Source organism: Mycteria americana, chromosome 7 (genome assembly GCF_035582795.1).
Source record: "Mycteria americana isolate JAX WOST 10 ecotype Jacksonville Zoo and Gardens chromosome 7, USCA_MyAme_1.0, whole genome shotgun sequence".
In the NCBI taxonomy this organism is placed as follows: Eukaryota; Metazoa; Chordata; class Aves; order Ciconiiformes; family Ciconiidae; genus Mycteria; species Mycteria americana.
This window is the reverse complement of record NC_134371.1, coordinates 376,888-399,464: the sequence shown is the minus strand read 5'-3', so window position 1 is coordinate 399,464 and position 22,577 is coordinate 376,888. Positions and strand designations below refer to the sequence as shown.

Below are 22,577 nucleotides of genomic sequence, written 5' to 3'. Positions count from 1 at the left end.
TCAGGCTAAGATACAAGCCATAGTGACCAAATATGCTGCAAAACACATTAAATACATTTTTTCCCCATCATTAAATAGGTAAAACCTTCTATGATCTTACTCTTTTCCTTTCCCTATTGCTCCATCAAAGTGTTAGTTTTTTGGCAAAAGGAAAACTGAAGTAAACAGATTAAAACTGAATTTCACTTTATGGAACCTATCTCACTCCATAGCGTGCCTTGTGCGTGTGAGCATTCAACGTCGTATTCCTAGTGCTCCTAACAGATACTTAAAATACCAGAACGGCGGAAGTCGGGAAGCTTCCCTACCAGGCCTTCCACGCGTTCTGTGTTCATGGAGCCACCACAAGGTCAGGGAAACAGTTCTGTCCCGTTAGGTTTGTCTTCAGCAGAAGCCCTAAGTAAGCCCTAATTTTAGAGAAGTCCCTCAGCTGGTACTCACACCATTACTGAGACAAAACCTGCTGCTCTGAATTTCAGGAGGTGGTTAATAATTTGACATGGGTGGCCTTTAAAATCACCATTGCTTATGCTTTTCTACATCCAAACGTGTCTCCCGATTTCCAGATCTAAGATTCGCAAGTTTCCCAAGCGCTTCTCGGTTCTGGCTGGGGATTGCCGTTTCGGATGTTGCTGACAGTCGGCGGAAAGGGAGCGCGGGGGGCAGCCGTGGCGGCCTGCCCTGCTGAGGAGGCTGGGCTGGTGAAGCTTGGCTAACTTCGCACGAACCCAGGCCATGCGGAGAGCGCTCGGGTGTCCCCTTCTGCCAGCTGAGCCCGCTTGGACAGTAGCATCCGGCCAGCAGACGGCTGCGAGCAGTCCGCAGGACGAAAGCAGCTGGGACTGTTCCAAGTAGATCTGAACTGAGAGAGTCAGTGCTTTGAGAACCAAGCGTTCAAGCCCCGGTAAAGCTAACCTGGGATCTTTTGAGAAACTTTGTTACATAAAAGAGATGAGATTTTATCATTTGTCTTCTAATTACTAGAGGTTGTGGCACTTTTTTTAAAAAAAGGTTTTCTTCAGTGATCTTTGCTGCTTCACGTGATCTGAATATTGAGGGCATTTCCTCCTAACCCTGGCTAATTTAGGGACGTGTTGTAAAATCTCATCTCACAAAGAAGTCTAGCATACAGTCTCATAGTCGATGCAATCAAGAATTCACAAGAAAGCAAGACGCAGACCTTTTATAAATCAGTCGACAAATATGCTGAAAAGGACGTGTGCAGTCTGAGTACTTCTGTGTAGGTTGTTTTTACCATACAAAGTTTTCATCCTTTTTGAGTAAATTCTATAATTGCATCTTTTTAATTTTTTAATGCCTTGCTGCACCAGGTCCAATATTTCAGATCTTCCTAATGAAAATCATAAAACCAAAACAAGAAGGAAAGCAATACCATGTCTTCCACTCTTCCAGGTATCAACATTAGAAAAAACCGTGCAGTTTTATCTCTGTCAGAGTACATCTTCACTTCACGGTCCCTCAGCTGGCGGATGGAGACGGTCGCCTACTTCTGTCCACCTAAAGACTAAAGGCTCTTGTTGGGTTGCATACTAGCACCCACCCCTGGGCTTCTCCCTCTGCAGCTAAACAGAAAGGCACATGGAAGAGAAATGCTTCTGCTTCTGCTTCGCTAGCTGTTTTTGCTGTCGCCTACGTGCTCAATGGCAGGACCGCATCTTAAATGATTGGTTTTAGACTGGTCAACTGTGACGCTTCCTAGAACAACAACTCGCCTCTCCTCCCCGCTCCTGCTCCCACAAAGGTTACCAGGTAGCGTCAAGGACGACTCGCCAGGCAAAAAGAAAACGCACGATGAAGCCCGGGAATACTGACCAGGAACGGTACTTCTGCTCCTAGGGGAAACAGAGGATCCTGCGACTCCAGAATAGGCCACGCAGGCCTTATCTTCTGCGGAGAGGGGAGGGGTGAAACACGCAGCGCTGAGCGACAAGTACGACCAACAGCGTGTGTCCGAGATGTGTTAAGAGGTAGAAGACACTGCCTTTTTTTATTTTTATATACATAGACCCTTACTAGGTGACAACTGGTCTGTTTTACACTACAGCAGTAGCAGGATGTCGGAATAATTAGGCTGTTTCAAACTGCCCTGCTGAGCTTGAGCAAATCATACGCCCTGTGTATTGGACGCAGGAAATTCAAACTGGAAGACTCTCCCAAAATAGCAAATCTGATTGTAATTAAACTATTTGCTTTGTTTCCTGGCAAAATCTACATCAGAAAAGCCTCTCTGTATACATGTAGTTTTTATTAACAAAAAAGAAAACTGTATCTTACTGTATCTTTCTGCAAGATAAATTAGTTATGCTAGAAAAAGTACTTTTTGTGCTGGTATGATTCTCAGCACTGTTCTGCACTACCCTACTGCTCAAGTTGGCAGAGCTACTCCAGAGTATTTTTTCGGCTGTAGATACTCCTGTGTATTTTAGTCTTGTTAGCCAGGTAATTGTTCTGGTATTGTCAGCAGTGTTCACGCAGGGAGCCAGACTGGCATAACTCTTCTGGAACAACTCTTGCCAATAAGATCACACTGTATTAAGCAATTTCTTTTTTTCTTTTTGCAATTCTGGACATTCATTCTGAAGCACCAGAGCAGATCAGGTCCCAGTTTATTTTACATGACTACTTTTGGACTTATTTATCCCACAGAATTTGGCCAAAAATCATCTTCCAAATCTGTCTCGAGTAACTGAAAGTCTTAAAGACTAGCTGGTTTTCTGTCCTTTAAACACTACCACCATTTCCACAAATGCGAATTTGTTTCCTAAGTCATTTATGTGCAAAGTCAGCTATATTAGGAAACCTCGTTTTCATCAGCAGTTTAAGCTACCCGAGGCACGCTGATTACGGTGCGTCTGTGTGTTTTGTTCCACTGTCTGCTTGGGAGGGGGCACGCTAACCTCAGTAAAGAAGCCGGAACAAGCAGCTGTGGTGCGGTGACTTCTGGCATGGCTTCAGCTGTTTGCAAACCAGACACTACAGCTTTTCCCAAATCACTGCGGCAAACTGCTTAAGTGTAATCTGACTTCGTACTGATGCGGACGAGCAGCGTTGGTATGTCCCATTCCACTGGCTTTGCTGTAAGGGGAATAACCTCCGAGACACAAACATTGGTGCAATTTTTTGGTTAGCACAGCTGTTTCTGAAATGAATGTCTGAGCAGCCATCTACTATGGATGTTCACATAGCTTTCTTGCCAGTAAAATTACATCAACTTACAAAACAACATGAACTAAGCTGACAGAAGTTTGGGGGTTTTTTTTGCTAGCAGACTGTGTCCACATTAGAGGTTTTGCTGGCTTGGAGATGTTGGCTGGGGAGGGATGCTGACATAGCTATTTTGGTGAAACTTCATAACATACCCCAGGTCTTTGTACTAAATAAATCACATCGCAGTTGGCTACGTAGGATATTCTTTGCGTGCATTCCAAGGTGCCAAGTGACGTCTAAAAGCTGTTAGCTACCTGAGAAACAAATAGCTGTGAAATGCACACAGATAAAACCCAGAACCTTAAGCATTGACCCTTTGTTAAAAAACACAATACATTTACTGAAGTATACCTTTCCAGAAGAAGTCTCTTGAAAATTAGATTAATATCGAACTATTAGCAAGAACATAATACACAAAAAAAGTCTATTAAACAATACCCGATTGCCACAAGTGCAAATAAAAATTATTAATTCGCATGACAAACTACATGTTTTCTAAAGTGTAAATGTGGGTGTACGATGCACACATATACCTTTGTATACTGAAACTTCACGTGACATGTCTACTGTTCCATTGTATTCTTTGTTCTCCATATTTACTTTGGAGGAATAGAAGCTTTCTTTTGATACGTGGCTCTTCTTCACTGAAGTACATGAAAGCAAGTAGAGGTAGTTAATGACTGCTTAAAGCCTCTTTGCGTAGTCCATACCCAAACAGAAGGCAGGAACAGCGCACGATCTTCCTGGTCTGCGCTGTGTAATTGTCACTCAGTTACCCAGCGAGCGTGAGACTTTGCCAGGGAATCCTGAATGTTTTATTTTATAATAGATATCACACATGCATCTTCACCAATGTAGGCTTTCTCAGAAAAAATGTAATGTATGTAGGGCTTTCATACAAAGCAGCGATGGATCTAGATTAAAAATTACAGCATGTGGTATTGTTTCGTTAAACCATTAGACGCTCATTATCTAAGGGTACATTTGAAAGTGCACTTATTTCTTCTGATCTGTTTGCTTAGCTTTCCACTGAAGTATAGATTGAATTTGCTGCTAGAAAATGTACGACAAACAGGGTATAGTCAAAGTACTGTCCTTTTATGAATCCTTCAGATGAATAAAAGAAGTCTGTACTATTCAAAAACATTTGAACAGCACATGAAATTGAGATGAAATAATGTTATTGTCTTATTTTTTATAATGTACGATTTTGTAATGAGAAGAAAGAAGTAAAGATAAGGAGGCTTTCTATGTCACATTTGTGGTTTGGTTCCTTTATCACTTAATCCAATCCCATTGTGATGGAAGTGTCATTGTCTTCCATGGACTTGGACATACTGAATCATTTTCTATAAAAGCTGGTGGTCATATCCTATTTTTGTGTCCGAAGAAGGAAGTTACTGTTTTCTAAACAAAGAATAACAACAACAATACTATGAGGATTTATTCTTACAGTTTTAATCGCTTTCAGATCAGTGGAGAAAGACGCTTTAGCCTACACCAAGTGGTACAATAGCAGCTAATTTTACTAATTCAGTAAAAAGTGCAGCTGAAATACCATCATCGTGCTGAAGACAACAGTTCTGGCTGTAATAAATACTGCTTCAGTGTAGAACAGACGTGCATATACTTACTCATGAGATGCCACACTGTCTCATGGAAGTGGTCTAATTAACGTAGATGAGATGTCACCACGAATGAGATTATCAGAGCCTTGCCTTGGACAGGCATGTCATCGGGAAAGGAATGTAATAGGTAGATGGGCGTGCCTCTACTCAAGCGTACAGAGGCCTGGAGGAAGCAAAAAAGCCCTTGTAAAAGCTGTACGAAAAATCGCTCCTGTTCAGATCGTTATCTGCACAATAATCACATGCACACACACACAATCATCTAATACCCAAAGGTTTTAAACAAGGGAATTGCAGGAAGAAATGACACGTACTATCTGCGCAGCCCTGGAGCAGGTGCTGTAACTGGGACAGCTGCCTGAGCTGGTAGAAACGCCAGCAGCCAGCCCGCGAGGAAGCAGCAGCAGAATGGCACAAAAGATAGCATGGAAAACGCTTAGGGAAGGGAAGCATAAACAAGTCTCAGGAGTACTGGGTTTCCTGACCAGAAATATAGCAGATGTGGCAAGAAAAAAAGCACCAAACAAAACAAGGAGGAGATCTGCCTCGCCAACGCACCCATGAGCAGGAAATGTAAGGGAACACAAATGACAGGGAATATTTGTTGAAGCAAGGAAATCAGGAAATGCACGAGCGAGATCCATTCCATAGAGCTAGCTGGTCCCAATCCAGTGTTCGTGTACGGGCTTAAGCTCTGACTCAGAATCTACGTTACCAATATTGAATGTAACGCTGATCGAGGGACAAAGATTGTTCACGAGTCAGGTCCGAGTTCCACGCTGGAGAAGCCAAATGAAGCTCAGAACAGTGCATGCTGCTTCTTGAGAAATGAGTAAGAAATAAGTACGTTCAGAAAAAAGTTACTTGCCTAAGACTTTCCTAATGCAGATTCTGATTAATGGGGAGGATGTATTCTTATCGATCGGCACGGCCTGGAGTCTGTCCAAAATGCAGAAATAAAATTAAGAAATGCATTACTAAAATAATGTTGTGAGTTTGTATACCCAACGTGTGATGTCTGTATGTGTGTAGTCATAAAAACACCGTATGCTTCCTATTGTAAAGACCAACATTGAAGTTGGAAAGCGAGCAATATTCTTTGCAGATGCAGCTACTGAACTGAAGCAAATTCTGGGTCACATCACCATTCAAAAGTTGTATCAAGTGCACCAAAAAAATAGGAATATAAAAGACAAGATCAAAAAAATTGTATGTATTACATTTTCTTTACAGAAAGCCTCAGGAACGCATTTTGATGACAGCTCTGGCTTCTGGTATAGACTAAACAGAGGACAAGTGACTGAGAACAGGCGGTCAGGATAGATCCACGAAGTATCACAGCTGTATTTGAGATACCACCTATGGATAGCGAGTTGGAAAGATTTATGACACAACTCTGCGCTGAATCCGTACCGGTCAGCCAAGGGCTAAGCTTTACCTACGCTGCCCCAAAGCAGTTGCAGTCCATGTCGCCGTGAACGCGTCCTTCCTTTTTTCCCCGTTACGCGGCCCCCACAGCATCACTAAATTACGCCATGAAGCTTGTATGCGAACTAATTTAAGCATCGCTTTGCTTCCAGACATTCCTATCACCCATGAACTTGCTGAATAATGGCTTCAGAGCAAAGCTAATTAGGTTGACAGAAACTCAGCTGCATCAGGAGAGAAAACGCTCCAGGTTTCCTCGACCCCCGCGGCAACGCTTTGCACTGCGCTGCGCGACAGGAAGGTGCAGCTGCCGCGCCCGCCGCGGGCCCCGGGGCGACGGCCGGGCCGGGCCGGGCCGGGCCCGCAGCCCCCGCCGGCACCGCTGCCTGCGGGCGCCTGGGCCCCCGCAGCGCCCAGGGCTCCGGGCCGGCGGCGAGCGGGGCCGCGGCCGCCGCGCTCAGCCGGAACGGACCGCCCCGCCCGGCGGCCGTGGGGCCGCCTTCCCGCGGCCTCCGCTCGCTTCGCGCGGGACGGGGGAGCGGCGGCCGGGGCAGCGCGAGGAGGGGGACGGGGGACGGGGACGGGGACGGGCCCCGGCCACGGGCGGCTCTGAGGGACACCCCGGCGGGCCCGGCCCGGCCCGCGGCGGCGCCGCCCCGAGGGCCCCTCCGCTGCGCGGGAAGCCGCCCCCGCCCCCCGGCGGCTCCGAGCGCCCCAAGTTTCCGCGGCGGTTGCATAACTGCGGGCGGGGCGGGGCGCGGCGCGGCGCGGCTGGGGGCTGGGCCCGGGCCGCCGGGGGGCGGGCGGGAGGGGCCGGCGCGGCCCTCGCCCCGCCGCTGCCCGGCGCGGCCCGGCCCGGGGGAGGGCGCCGCGCTGCCCGGGGGCTGACCCGCCCGCCCCTCCGCCGGCCGCCCGGGACACCGACGCTGCCGGCGGGGGCGCAGAGGCTCTCCCCGCGCCGCCCGCCTCGCCGCCCGCCCGCTCCGGCAGAGCGGCGCTGCTCCCGCGGAGCCGCGCGCCCGGCCGCGAAGGGCACGTCCTCGGCGGCAGCTCCGCGGCGGGGCCGGCCCCGGCGACTGCCCGCCGCTGGGACGTCCGCGCCCGCCGTCGGGGCCGACGGGTGGAAGATGAACCCCGCTCCCGCGCCGCCGCCGCCGGGGCAGCAGGTGATCCACGTCACGCAGGACCTGGACACGGAGCTGGAGGCGCTTTTCAACGCGGTCATGAACCCCAAGCCCAGCTCCTGGAGGAAGAAGATCCTGCCCGAGTCCTTCTTCAAGGAGCCCGACTCGGGCTCGCACTCGCGGCAGTCGAGCACGGACTCGGGCGGCCCCCCGCCGCGGCCCGCCGCCGCGCAGCACGTCCGCTCCCACTCCTCGCCCGCCTCGCTCGTGGGCTCGGGCGCGGCGCAGCAGCACGCGCACCTCCGCCAGCGCTCCTACGACGTGACGGACGAGCTGCCGCTGCCGCCCGGCTGGGAGATGGCGCTCACGCACACGGGACAGCGCTACTTCCTCAAGTGAGTGGGGCGGCGGGCGGCTGCGGGGCGCCGGCGGGGAGCGCGGCCGGAGCTCCTGCGCTCGGCGGTGGCAGCGGCCCCGGGGCGGCCGCGGGGTCCCGGGCCGGAGGGCGGTTGCCGTGGCCTGGTCCGCACCGGGGGAGGGTCGTCGGCCAGGTTTCACGCCGGCCGGCCGGGGCTGGCGCACAGGAGAGCGGGACGGGGGACGGGGGGTCGCCGCGCCGGCCGGACGCGAGCTGCACCGTGAGGCGGAGGGGCAGCGCCGTGAGGTGGCGGGGGACGCCCGGGGCGGGGGGCAGCGCCGTGAGGTGGCGGGGGACGCCCGGGGCGGGGGGCGCCCGGGGCGGGGGGCAGCGCCGTGAGGTGGCGGGAGTCGCCCGATGGAGGGCGGCGGCGGGGGGTGCCAGCGCCGTGAGGCGCCGGGGGGCGCCGGGGGAGCGCCGAGGCTTTCCAGGTCCGAGGAGGATGCGAAGGCCCGGGGAGGAAACTCCTTCCCACCTCAGCGGTGGGGAGAGGAAGACGAGCGGGTGAGGCGAGCCGCCGGGCGCGGGCTGGAGGGCTGCTTCCAGAGGCGGGGGCAGAAGCCCTGCCTGTAGCTGTCGGTTCCGTATTGCTTCCCTGCTTGGACACGCGTCCAAGATTCAGCGACTGATTTTTTAAAAATAGGTGTAATAGCAGTTGTTGCAGGGAGTTTTCCAGAATGCGGGAACAGGACACTGTGTGTGTGTGACCTGTTGGAGGTAAAATAGGCTCTGGACGGGGAGCTGCACAACCCGGGCTCCCGGGTCTCCAGCCCAGGCTTGAACTGCGAAACCGCCGTGTTCGTGCCGTGGGTGGCTTTTCACAAACGGAATGCACTGCTGCAGCACAAGTGGTGTGTATTGTATTTATAGCATCCGTATCTTTAGGGACGCGGGAGGAGGCTTCCTTATTTTAGTGACAGATTTTGAGAAGTGTGGTAGCATAACTGCCTATCCCTTCTGGCCAGTAATTTTGGCCAGAGTTTTTTATTTATGACATTTGGAATTTGGTTCAAAGCAGTTTAATAGGCCTGAAAGTATGTAATAGTTGTAACGTGGTAAGGCGACGGTGCCTTATTTTGGTAGATTCTGTATCTCTGCTCCAGATTCATTGCAGATTAAGTGGCACTGTGCTAACCCGGTAAATATGCAGTGACAAAATGTTTACTAATGAAATAAAACACTTACTGATGAAGCATCTACCTAAGGATATTGAGGGAGTTAAACTGCCAGGGCTACGGGGAGATCGTGTACTTGTTTCCTACAGCCTTCTCAGTCAGAAGAGTAGTGTCTTGAGTTCATATTCAACCGCGTGTGTGTGTATTCAGCCTAATGAATGGCATATAGACAATGCATGAGGGGAGAGAGAGAGAACGTTTACTGTTTAAAAAAACGAATACGTGCATAATTTACATGATTCTATAACGGTTTCTGTGCCTTGTGGCTTTGGAATCTCCAAAGGATTACTCAAGAGCCCGGTCTTTGAATTACTCTGCACAAGAGTTTAGATTTTTGCCTCTTGTCACACTCTGAGTTACTAGCAAAGCACAAAAATACATTTCCTTTCTTCCTGCCATTCTGTGTGTTACTGCATATGGTTTATAATATGGGGTGGACATGTATCAGGGTCCAAACTTAGGAGTTTTTTATTAACCTGGTTTACCACCGGAATGAAGATCTCATTGCTCTGCACTTTGCGTGCATTTTTCTCAATAGAACAGGACAGAGAAGAAGCAGCTGACTGACAGGAGCACTGTAACAGACCATTCGTAAATAAATATTTTATATAAATTCTTGCTAGGGCTTGGCCAGCAGGTGTTGTCAGATACCTCTGGCTAAAAATTACGTAACATAATCTGTCTGCAGCTTGGTTTTTGACTAATACCAAAATGATCTCCTGTGGTTTCACCTTCCTGTCACACATTTCTGACACAGAGACAGTTTTCCAAGTTGATGGATTCTTGTTGCTTAGGCCCAAAATGCAAGTCCTTTATTAAAAAAAAAAGCATGGATAAAACCCCAAAGTGTCTTTAATTTTTTTCCAAATCCTGTCAACAGTAATATTCTGATTAACACCATCCTTTTTTAATATAAAATAAAATTTTCATTGTGTATGTAATTTGTTACCTAAGTTAGTCTTTGTTTTCTTTCCCCAGTTTTATTTATCCGACAGAACTTTTCTCATTTCTATAAAAATTAATTGGAATAATGTGTTTCTTTATACCTCACTGCTTTTGGGAGTAATACTTAGCTATAAAATGATCACATATGAATTGTAATATTTTACAAGTGGTGTAATGTTTTTCAGGTGAAAATAGAATTTTCTGCAGAAATTTAAGATTGTTTATGGAAAGCAGCATTTAAAACTATGTGCAATAATATACAGGGTTCAAGCCAGAAGATGTGCTGGAAAATCCTGTTTGGTCAAACCAGGCATACGAGGTTACATTTTCCTATATTCAAGGCAAAAAAAATTGCCATTTCTTTCCAGCTTAATGATAAAGATTTGTTTATAGTCATTAGTAAAAGAAAATTGAGAAGCAAATTAAGAGAAAATAGCCCAACTGGATCCTGTTAAAGCCTTTATTATCTGTTGAAGTGTAGAATGCAATTTGTTGTATTTAAACATATTTTCAAGAATTATTAAACAAAAGTAGTGATGGGTGTTTTGGTGAACAGCGAGCTAACCTTGCTGACAGGGAACCAGCTATAACTTGAAGCAGTGACACTCTGGCATGTCAGTTCCTGCAGAGATTTTCTGGCTGTGACTGGAAGAAACATAAGTAGCCTGGGGACCACTCCACCCTGTAATTAAACACCCGACCGCAGAAGTGGGGGCTGGAGGGCAGACTAATGAACACACACTTACAGCAGTGTTATCTAAAGCATTTTTCTGTGTGTGCATGTGTGGAAAAAAACTTAAGTGTAATTTATTTCTGATAAAAAGGGTTTCTGGAAAGACAGGCAAACTGCCTTGCGTAGCTCTTGTGTTGGTAAGTGGGAATATCAGTTGCATATCGATCCACGTGCTGAGCTGTGTACACACATTCTGTAAAAAGAATTTTTTCAAGTATTACTTTCCACCAATTTGTTTTTAGGTGGTACAGCCTCATATTTCAAAAGAAGACTAAGGTTTTAATGTTTTCTCGGCATGTGTACGGTGCTTCTTGCTCAGACTCTGATTTCGTTCCAGAAGGCAAACAGAATACAGAGAGTATGGCGTTTGCACTGAACAGATTTGTGAAACTGTTGCCGCTGTTATCTGTATCACACTGTATTTTTTAAAATGTTACAGTGAACATTTGCCATACCAGGACATATTTGCCAGTAAATCCTGCTCAAGGGGAAAGAAGGCTAATTACTTTCAATATTTGGTTTGCTTGACATGTTCAAATTTTTTCCTACTGGTTTCTTTTGGTGGAGAAGCTTGATTTAACACGTGATCAGTTTTATATTACTGAGCATGTTCAGCAGGACAAGGGGAGAGGAAAAGTACTGTAAATACTATGAAAATACTTTTGTTCTGAGACTGACTAAACAAATAACACTAAGACAGTTGAGGTGCTCAAATGATTTCCAAATATAGCCTTTCCCTGAAAGCCATTTGTGTTAATTCTGTAGAGATTGTTGTTATTTTATATTGATGTTGTGCTTGGTGCTGTACAGTGTTCATAACAGAGATACTTTTCCACCTCAGGAATGTACTTACAAAAGGAGAAATGGGGGAGGAGATGGACAGTGCATGAGACAGTTACTCTGTTCAGTTCTGATAAAGGTGTGGAAAACACTAGCACCTTGGTGCGACACTTTGGCAGTGTTGTTTCACAGCTGCGACCACAGTTACTCCCGGAGGTGATGCATGCCCTGTAGGGTGGGGCTTCCATCCGTGTCGCTTGCTTCGGTCCTTGCAGAAAAATGGTGCAAAGCAAGAGGCCGTGCAGCCTCGCTGGTTTTGGTGTCGTGCATTAGAAAGAGACATTTACAGAAGCATACGGCTTTTGGAGCATTAATCCACACCCTAGGGGATTTGTTTTGTTCCCTGTCTCCAGTGGTTATTCATGTGGGACTTAGTGCCTGAACTGCTCCCCTGGCCAGCGTGCCCTTATTAAAAATCAGTTATAATGTGTGAGATGGTACTGAGATGCGTTACTACTAATGACTTTTATCTGGGATTGGTGAGTGTATTAAAGAGTTCCTAACAGACAGGAAAGCTGTGATACAATACCAAAGTCTAATTGATGGACATTCAACTATAGGTCACCTTTGTAACTCGTTTTAGAGATGCTTAGGAAGTTCTGAGATTGGAATGTACACATCAAAACGAAATTTGCAGGCTGCGATTGACAGCATTAGAGGTCTACCTGATTGTTCCTCTAACGGGAGTCTGTAGTTCAAATGATGTTTTAATGGTGATGGTATAAATCCAGAGAACTTCCTTAACTTTTGTGCAAATGAGAATTGGTTTTTATCTTCCTGCTTCCTGGGATCAACATGATCTATGGAGTAATTTCAGCCTCTCGATTCTGAGGTTGGGCCAGATCTCATTTTGGCAAAACTTGCGTGATTGGACTTTGTCTAAGGGACCTCTAGTGCAGTCAAGGAGGAGAGAGGATCAGCACATGAAGTCCTTAGACATATGTCTAGGCAGTTAGGTCATTTAATTCCTACAAATGAAAATATGAAATATATGAAATACAAAAATGGGGGAAAAAATTATGATTAAAAAAACATTGATATATTCCCTTGATTTAATAATCTCTGGTACTATGTACAAGCAAGAAAACCAATGGAATTTCACGGTTGTCTCTCAAAACAGAGAGTTAGTTTAGTTTGCTAGTTAGTTTATTGCAAATATCAGGCCTTGATAGAATTTTTGCCCACTTGCGGACAGAATAAGAATTTCAGAGATTGGCCTTAATACGTTGTTCCTGAATCACTGTTTTATTTCAGTACAATATATTGTCCAAATTTCTGCTAAGGGAGAGTTATCTGTCTAAATTTGAATATGCTCCCAAAATTAGGTGTGTAAATTTTAAAGTATAGCAGAAACAATAGAATCAGTAATCACGAGTATTTAGTAAGGTTTTTTTTAAAGAACTGTCGATACTGAAAGTTGTTACTGGGACATAGTAATAAAAGCCATGGACACTAGGCCGTATTCTTGCTGTTACGTCCTTCGTAGGCTGTTCTGCTTCATTGCATATCTATGACTCCAGTCAGAACTTGCATTTCAGTCATCACAGCTTTAAAAGTTTCTCAATTTAGTATGTATGTACAGAATGCAACCGTGTTTCAGATACATCTGTATGAGCTTAATTCAATTACTGTACTTGGCAAATGTATTAAATAATAAACACTGACAAACGATAACAGTAATTATTTCGTAATAATCTGCATACAAAGTTAAATTTTTTTTTTAATATTACATGAAGGAAATGCTGTTTCGTGGTAGTTTTTAGGTACCTTTTGGATTTATAATAAAGTTTTCTTATCAATATGTTCCACTAAATAATAAGTTATCATGATTGTGTTCAGCTTGATATAAATATGTCACTTGATAGGAATGTTTAGACAGAGCAAACAATGAATTTCATGTGATCACTGGAAAGGCCTATGCTGATGTTTTTGTTTTTGAAGATGTTTGTTGATTTTATATTTTAGATGGCTCTTTTGCAAGTGCAGTTAGACAGAGTACGTGTACTGCCTAAGAAAATTCTGTATGATTAGCTGTTAAGTACATCAGTACAACAGTACCAAGATGGAATTTTTCATTTATTTATGTATTTATTTTTATTTCTTTTGTTGATTGTAAAGGTTTAATAGATTAACTTCCATATTCAGTGCTACATTAGAAGTAGTGAATTGAACTAAAACCAGACCTGCAATGGTCTCCACAGAAAAAAAAAAGTTTGGCTGTAGTAATTTAATTTCTTTGCACTTCTGTCAATGCAAAGGAGTATATGGAAGTAAAATACAGAGAAATAAAGGGCAATTAAAATGGTATGCAAAATGAATGGACAATAAACGCGATCAACTTGTTATGCACGAACTGCAAGCTCGGATAGCTTTCACTACTGTAAGTTACAAAGCTGATAGTGGAACAGGTGTGGTTAGTTCTTTCTCTTACAGTGAATCAGCTGGCTGAACTGTTTTATGGGTTAAAATTTGTGTTTTGTGTAATCTTTGAAGTTCAGTTGCTTTTAACTGAGTACACCTGCTAACCTATTTTTCAGGAGAAGTGGGGCAGAACCATTTATTTTTTTGCAGTGATCAAGCCAAAATTCACATTTTGTGTATGAAAAAAGTTTTGCTGGTGTTCTATGTTGCGTATCTTTAACTCAGTAAGGACTTAAAATCATGTCTTTTGTAAAATTTGTGCAACTTTAAATGTAGACTGCATCTCCATTCACAGCAGAATGGAGCTTAGGAAGTGCTGAGTGCTTTTAATTTTCACTGACTTTCTACTGAATTTGGTGAACTGAATGTCTTTCCATTTAACAGGAGGTTTCAGGCTCTGTCATACAACATCTGATCCTGTGGTGAAATTTTTAATTAAAAAACTGGTCTCAGGACATTATATGTGCCATACATGTTAGATTATCTGTTCTTCGTATTTTTCTGTAGCTTACATTTTAATCATTGTTGGACTATGATAATTATTCACTCAAATTATATTTTTTAATACAAAAGTTAAGAGCAAGTTTATGCATTCATTTGCTGACAGTAGTTTACGAATAATATCTTCAGATTAATTTTCATAGAATCACGGAATGGTTTGGGTTGGAAGGCACCTTACAGACCATCTAGTCCAGCCCCCCTGCCACGGGCAGGGACACCTTCCACCAGAGCAGGTTGCCCAAAGCCCCGTCCAGCCTGGCCTTGGACACGTCCACGGATGGGGCAGCCACAGCTTCTCTGGGAAACCTGTGCCAGTGTACTAAAACTTCATGCTTTCAAACTAAATGGTGAAACACCAGGTGGCCTAGAGTTTATGGAAAGAGCTTTGTAATTTAATACACGGATTTTTAAAAATCAGAATGTCAGAAATATTTTTAATTTAATGTTATAGTGGATCACATTTTGGTTCATGAGCTTAAAATTTTGGTTTTGGATTAACACACTTTTGTTAGAGGTAACTGCATTTGTTGGCAAAGGCACGTGAATGCGTCAAGCATGCAGCTTTAGTGACAACAACAGGGGCCCTACAGCAGAAATCCAGTGATACGTTAACAACTAATTTTAGGGTCTTTGGATGGTTCTCTTCAGAGCTGGGTCGCATCTTATTGACTGATAGGTGTCTATTTTAGATCTTGACTGAAGAGAGCTGGTGAAAAGAGCAGAACAGAGTGTTCCGAGTTACTGCGTTGTAGACTGACTCTACAGCTCTGCTGCAGCTGGAGAGATGGATCGTGTTTATGGACGCTGGTTGTAAATGGGCGATTTAACGAAGTCTGCTTTGAGTACTAACAGTAACATCTGCTAGGCTTAAGCTTACGATTTACAGTGAAGTGAAAAAAGTTATTCATATGTTTGTTTAACTTTGTGGAGATTAAAGTTTTTCTTCCCATTGACAATTATAAATATTTGGAATAGATTACTTTAAAATCAGACTGATTAATTGGAGGAAATTTTGACCTGGATAGACAAATAACTTCTTTTGATATAAATTTGTGAAGCATAGCTGAAAAGAAAAATTAAGCTAATTTCTATGTTGACATTGGAGTCCCTCTTAAAAACTTAAAAACCCACCAAGGATCTATGAGCTACTTTTTTTCCTCTGAACTTGGTAGTAGGAACAGCTACAGAGTTTCTGATGAAAGCTAGTAATTACTCATTTTCTGGTCCAAGATGGTGTCTTTTCATGATCAATAGAGTACTTTCTCAGAATTGGAAATCATGTCACCTGTGGTGCACAATAAAATTTGGTGGTTAATGTGGTGCTTAATAAAATACGAGGTTGAAAGCAGATCTAGAATAAAATTACTTGGAGGATGCATTCGATTTACAGGATGTGATCCAATTCTCTCTCTTGTCGAGTTTTCTGAGTTAGGATACAAGCTACATTTTTGATGTAGCTGTAAATGTCAGTGAAGAAAGCTTTAACCAAGGCTACACTGACCCTAGAAGTGTTACCAAAAAGGGTTTCCTTTGAGGAAATATTTAAGAAACTTATTGTAAAGGGCTGTCTAGACACAAAAGTTGCACTAAATTTAGGTGTATGCACTTCTAAATTGTTTAAGGAAATCGATGACAACCCTGCTATACACACTATTGTGTTTTTATAAAATTTGATATATTGGACCGATGTACACTTTTAAGCTAATAATGAATAATATGCATGCAGAATTGCATTGATTGAATGAAATTTGTCTTAAATTAATCCTTTAGTCTTAGTGTTAAACCCAAAGTCCAGAGTATTTGTGCATTAATGGATGGCAACTTTCATGCACCTATGTCATGATACGAGCTGAAAGTACAATTGCTTTATGCATTAATAATTAGAAAATAATATCAATTAGCATATTTTTAGAAAGATGTGTGTAGAATAGATACAGGTGTTGATGAAGAATGCTACCATGAAAACCAGATGATTTTTCTGGAAGCATCTGAAACAGTATTGTCTTTACTAACGGTTTGGGTTGCTCAAAGAAAGAAAAAGGAATAGTAGGTTTATATTTATAATTTTTGTGAGCTGCTGTAATCAACATCTAAAAGATGGTCTGCCTGACCATCTTCACTCCGTAATTGGTAAATGACGGTATGCAGAGCTGTCTGCTTCCTAAGCTGATGGATGTGTCCAACTTTGAACAGGTTTGACAACGTAGAACCTGTAGAGTCTGTCCTTCCCAGCTTTTTACTGGTCACTCCTTCAAATCATGTTGGAAGAGTCGGTGGTTGGGCTTTGACTTGTTTCCCATTTGGATGCTCTGGATGAAGTTGAAAATTGGTTTTACCCATAATTCCATCTCTGTGATTAAGGAGGTTGTTGCCGGACAAGAGCTTCTTTGTAACAGCGTATTTGGTGCTCTGGGGCCTAGCGTGACTAGCAGATACAAACGGTATGGAAGCAATTACATCCAGAGGAAATGTCATGTGGGCTGAATTTCAACATACAGACTTGTGGCATTTTCCCCCTTCATTTTAGAGAGAGAGAGAGAGAGAGGTGGGCGTGATATGGGGTGGAGGTGGGGTTTTTTGTGGTCCAGGGATTTTTTTACATTGATTAAATCAAAGTCCAGACCTAGAGCGAATGCTAATGCCTGTGACTGTTGTATGAACTCTTCAAGAATGTAAAATTTGGGAACATTGCACTGTACTGCAGTATTCCCTACCTATGGCTATTTTTAAGGCAGATGTCACTGAAGCTACAGGGAGGAGACAGATGCAGGCTTGCTTAGAGAACTGAACAGAATGTATTGTGCTTAAACGGAAATAATTGCTTAGAGTGCCACCACAAATTACTACAATATAAGGGGAGGTGTGAAAGAGGAGTTAGTGATCTTGCACTTCCTCATGGCTAATAGCATGCACATAGGCAGTTACAGCATAAGCATGGCAATAGTAGAGCTGCAAGCCCAGACACAGCTTTTCCTGCAAAAACTTGTTTGTCTGCCCATACCCCATGTAACATCTGCTGGCCCCTCACTATTTTCTTGGTCAGAATGCTCCTTTTTGTTCATTGGGTATTGATCTGTCCCTAATCCTTTTTGGGTTCAATATTCTGACAGTCTTTCAGGTTTGTGAATAGAAGGACACTTCCATGGTACATTTGAGTTTTTCCCTGTACCACAAGTAGTCCTTTTTTTCTACCTGTGATCAATTTTCCTAGTCTATCTACTGGTGATGTTTTTATTAAATGTTCTACGTTCCTATTTCTCAATGATTGGTTGGTGAGAAATGGTTTAAGCATCACAAAATGAAGTAACAGTCTTCTGTCAAGAAATTCTTAAAGGTTGTATTAAAGTGTATTGTGTTTCCAAAATAAAAAATTGGATTTGAACTGTGAGATTTCTGTTTATGTGAGATTCTTAAATGCCACTAGCAGACTTAAATTCTGTGTGGGTTTGGGTTTGTTTTTTTTTTTTTTTTAAGGAAGTTCTCAAAACTTCTTGATTGACGTGTTTTCTTAGGCTTCACCTTCACTGTGAAGCCCCTAAATACAGCAGCATCAGAGAAGAAGGAAGTACGAGTCATTGGGAAGCTGAGCTATGTTGAAGGAAACAACAGTGCAGTTCCTGTTGTGCTGCAGAGTGTGACTCTTAGGAAATCACATAATCTCTCTGTGCCTTCATTTGTGGTATGTAAAACTAGAAGAATATGTTTTCCCACTTTATAGTAGCTCCTGAAATAGCGTTTTAAAGATAGAAGCACTAGCACAAAACTCAGAAGTATCTATAGTGATATTGATAATGCAGGGCATATGCATTAAGAACTGATCAGCATCTGTTCTTGTCGAAGAAAAGTTTCTGTGTATCGAAGCAGATAATGTACAGGAATAAACACTAAATTTTTGCTCTGTGGAAGTTGTTTCTTACAATGTAAGCTTACATCCTTTTGCAGTGTTACCATTCTAAGTGGATACAAAGCTTGTGTTTCCATAGGGCAGATCAGCCACCAGAATATTGTAGTGCAATCACTGGTGATTCTCGATCATTCTACCAGCAACAGGAGTTCAAAATCCCTGGGGAGGACTGCAGATTGCTCTTTAATATCCTTCTCCTGTGGGCTTGTTTACAAAACTAACTATAGTTTGTGCAAACTACAGCAACACCCCAAACACGGTTGGAGGTAGAACAGAATTTTTCATAGGAGCAGACATCACAGATGTAAGAGGAAGGCAGCTTGCCCAACTGGAGTTTGTTAGATTACCATATTTTCAAAGGTGTCTTTACCTGATAAATCATTTGGGGGATTGTCCTGGTTTCGTCTGGCATAGAGTTAATTTATTCCTAGTAGCTGGTATAGTGCTGTGTTTTGGATTTTAGGATGAGAATAATTTTGAAAACACACTGATGTTTTAGTTGTTGCTGAGCAGTGCTTACACTGGTCAAGGACTTTTCAGCTTCCCATGCTCTGCCAGGTGCACAAGAAGCTGGGAGGGGGCACAGCCAGGACAGCTGACCCAAACTAGCCCAAGGGCTATTCCATACCATATGGCCTCATGCTCAGTATAGAAACTGGGGGGAGCTGGCTGGGGGCAGTGATTGCTGCTTGGGGACAGGCTGGGCATCAGTCGGTGGGTGGTGAGCAGTTGCATCACTTTTTTTTTTCCCCTGGGTTTTATTTTTCTCTCTCTTTTGTTGTTTTCCTTTTCATTACAAATTATTATTATTATTATTATTATTATTATTATTATTATTATTATTATTATTTTATTTCAATTATCAAACTGTTCTTATCTCAACTTGTGAGTTTTCTCACTTTTACCCTTCCGATTCTCTCCCCATCCCACCAGGGGGGAGTGAGCGAGTGGCTGCGTGGTGCTTGCTTGCCAGCTGGGGTTAAACCAGGACAATCCTTTTTGGCGCCCAACGTGGGGCCCAAAGGGCTTGAAGTAATAAAGGATTAACCAGAGCGTATTAAGGAATGTAGATCTGTTAACAGTTGCTGATCACAATATTGATTCATCTGTTCTCGATTAGTTTATCTGATCCGCACCATGCTCATTGTTTCGCTGTACATGTTAGAGATGGGTGTTGGTTTTTGCAGTTTGCTGTGCTCTGCAGTGATTAGTGATATTTTGTCTGGGAGATTTGTTATTAAAACACTGGCCTTGAGCTTAATCTGGTATCTGAGGTTTGTACTGAAGCCATTACTGTATGTCGGGTACCACCTCATGGAGACAATTAGCAATTATACCTCTTCCTCTGAGAGGTTTTTTATGGAGGAAATACAAAATGGCACCTTCGCTACCTTCTCCTATGATGTTTCCTCCTTTGTTACAATAACTTTTCAGTATCTTGAACATCCTTGGGTAGTTAAGTTCCTTCTATTGGTATTGCTTGGGAATATTGTTTCCATTTTGTCTAAGGTGAATAAGCAAGTTAAGAATATAATCCAGAGACCTGCCTGAAGGCTGGATAGTTATGAGTGGCAGGGTGTGTGGAATAGCATGGGCAAATGCCTAGGACGGTGGGTACCTCCAGTGTTTTGGAACTTCACCCCTGAACAAATGCAGAATCCTGAAAAATTAGTAAAGTATTTGGAAAAAGTATGCTGTGACTCTGGCAATTCTAGGGAGATACAAATCACTGCAATGTGCTGGGGCCTGGCCCATGCCTACCGAGCCCTGTTCAACACTATTCAGAACCCTCAAGGGGAAGAGAAGGTCTCTGAATCTGGCAACAAAACGACAGGCACCATGGCCACTCCAGCCCCCCCTGTGATAGGCACCGTGGCTACTCCAGCCCCCTCGGCAGGCACCGCGGCCGAACCAGAGAACCAACCCGTGCCTGTATCAGTCATCCCTGTACACAAGAAGAAATACACAAGAAAAGCAGCTCATTTAGTAAGGGATTAAGGTGAACCAGGGCCATCATGAGAACAGGAAGAGGAAAGGCAGAACCCATAAATGAGATGGTAGTCACCCGATCCCTATCCCTGAGTGAGCCGAAAGATACGCAAAAAGATTTCAGCCATTGTCCAGGCAAGCACGTTGTCACCTGGCTGCTCTGATGCTGGGATAACGGGCCAGTAGCCTGGAATTAGAGGGTAAGGAAGCCAAGCAGCTGGGATCCTTTTCTAGGGAAGGGGGCATTGACAAAGTGATTGGAAAAGGGGCACCAGCCCTCAGCCTCTGGAGGCGCCTGTCAGGTGTGAAGGAAGGGTATCCCTTCAAGGAAGATGTTATATGTCAGCCAGGCAAGTGGACCACCATGGAGAGAGGTATGCCGTACCTGAGGGAATTAGCTGTGCTGGAGGTGGTTTAAGGTGACCTGAACAACAAGCAGTTATCCAAAGATCCAGATGAAGTCCGGTGCACACGACCCACGTGGTGGAAGTTGGCACGGAGCGCACCAGCATTGTATGCTGACTCATTGGCAACACTGACCTGGAAAGATGGAGAGGGACCAATGGTGGATGTAGCGCCTGGCCAATTCCGTGAATATGAAGAAAGTCTCTTTTCTGCAGTCTTTCGTCTCGGCTGTGGAGAAACTGTCCCAGGAGTTCCAGCAACTCGAAGAGGATATGTCCTACTCTCCACCTGTATGGACCAGTATCTCAGCTATTAGGAGTCAGCATTCTTCTGCTCGAGAGAGAGAATATAGTGGATACACACCACGGGCTAACCTGTGGTTTTACCTGCGTGACCATGGAGAGGATGTGAGGAAGTGGGATGGAAAACCTACCTCAACCCTAGAGGCACGGGTATGTGAGTTGCAAGGAAAAACAATCACCAAAGGGGGTTCTTCCGGGAAAATTGCTGCTCAGGTTTCCAGTGGACGCTTCCCCAGACAGAGTAAAAAGGCTGATCTTACTCCTGATTTTAACGAAGGAACTCCTGACTTGTATGTACAAGAAGTGGGTAATGAACACTATGACCAGGACTAGAACAGCCCTGCCTGCAGCCAGGTGGAGGAAAGGGACAACCGGGTTTACTGGACTGTGTGGATTCGATGGCCTGGTACATCAGATCCACAGGAGTATGAGGCTCTAGTGGACACTGATGATAGTGCACCCTGATGCCATCAAGCTATACAGGGGCAGAACCCATCTGTATTTCTGGAGTGACAGGGGGATCCCAACAGCTGACTGTATTGGAGGCCAAAGTGAGCCTAACTGGGAATGAGTGGCAGAAGCCCCCCATTGTGACTGGCCCAGAGGCTCCGTGCATCCTTGGCATAGACTACCTCAGGAGAGGGTATTTCAAGGACCCAGAAGGGTACCAGTGGGCTTTTGGTATAGCTGCCTTGGAGACGGAGGAAATTAAGCAGCTGTCTGCCTTGCCCGGTCTCTCAGAGGACCCTTCTGTTGTGGGGTTGCTGAGGGTTGAAGAACAACAGGTGCCAATTGCTACCACAGTGGTGCACCGGAGGCAATATCGCACCAACCGAGACTCCCTGATTGCCATCCATGAGCTGATTCGTCGACTGGAGAGCCAAGGGGTGATCAGTAAGACTCGTTCACCCTTTAACAGTCCCGTACGACCAATGCAAAAGTCTAATGGAGAGTGGAGACTGACAGCAGACTATCGTGGCCTGAATGAAGTCACGCCGCCGCTGAGTGCTGCCGTGCCGGACGTGCTGGAACTTCAATAGGAACTGGAGTCAAAAGCAGCCAAATGGTATGCCACAACTGATGTTGCTAATGCGTTTTCCTCAATCCCTTTAGCAGCAGAGTGCAGGCCACAGTTTGCTTTCACTTGGACTCAGTTCAGTACACTTGGAATTTACTGCCCCAGGGGTGGAAACGCAGCCCCACCATTTGCCGTGGACTTATTATTATATTTTATTTCAATTATTAAACTGTTCTTATCTCAACCCACGAGTTTTCCTACTTCTGCTCTTCCGATTCTCTCCCCCATCCCTCTGGGGGGAGTGAGCAAGCGGCTGGGTGGTGCTTAGTTGCCGGCTGGGGTTAAACCATGACAGGGATGTGGGTTTGGAGTCTCCTTTTTTTAAAAAGGAAGAAAGGAAAAGAACAAAACCAAGCTGGTTTATGTCATTTGTTTGCCTAAGCAGCCTTTTGTACACATTAAGGTGCAAATGCGAATGTTGTTTTCAGAATTTTCTCAAAATACGGTATTTTCAAAAG

The 22,577-nt window shown here is 44.5% G+C and overlaps 1 protein-coding gene and 1 long non-coding RNA gene across 3 annotated transcripts in view; one reads left to right on the top strand and one right to left on the bottom strand.

The window, feature by feature from the left end:
* Positions 1-378: 378 nt before the first annotated feature.
* Positions 379-6,669, bottom strand: LOC142412066 (uncharacterized). Of its 2 annotated transcripts, XR_012776358.1 has the most exons (4): positions 6,295-6,669; positions 5,725-5,795; positions 4,863-5,019; positions 379-4,142 (listed from the first exon to the last, which is right to left on the bottom strand). It is a non-coding gene; the product is annotated as an uncharacterized LOC142412066 (long non-coding RNA). The 2 variants fall into 2 exon arrangements; XR_012776357.1 differs by lacking the exon at positions 6,295-6,669 and having other exon boundaries at positions 5,725-6,281.
* Positions 6,670-7,113: 444 nt separating this feature from the next.
* The window catches only part of WWTR1 (WW domain containing transcription regulator 1), an 84,992-nt gene continuing 69,528 nt past the window's right edge, over positions 7,114-22,577 (top strand). The window contains exon 1 of the mRNA XM_075506671.1: positions 7,114-7,803. Within this exon, the coding sequence (XP_075362786.1) occupies positions 7,412-7,803 (392 nt within the window). The 5' untranslated portion in view covers positions 7,114-7,411. The remainder of the gene's footprint in view (positions 7,804-22,577) is intronic.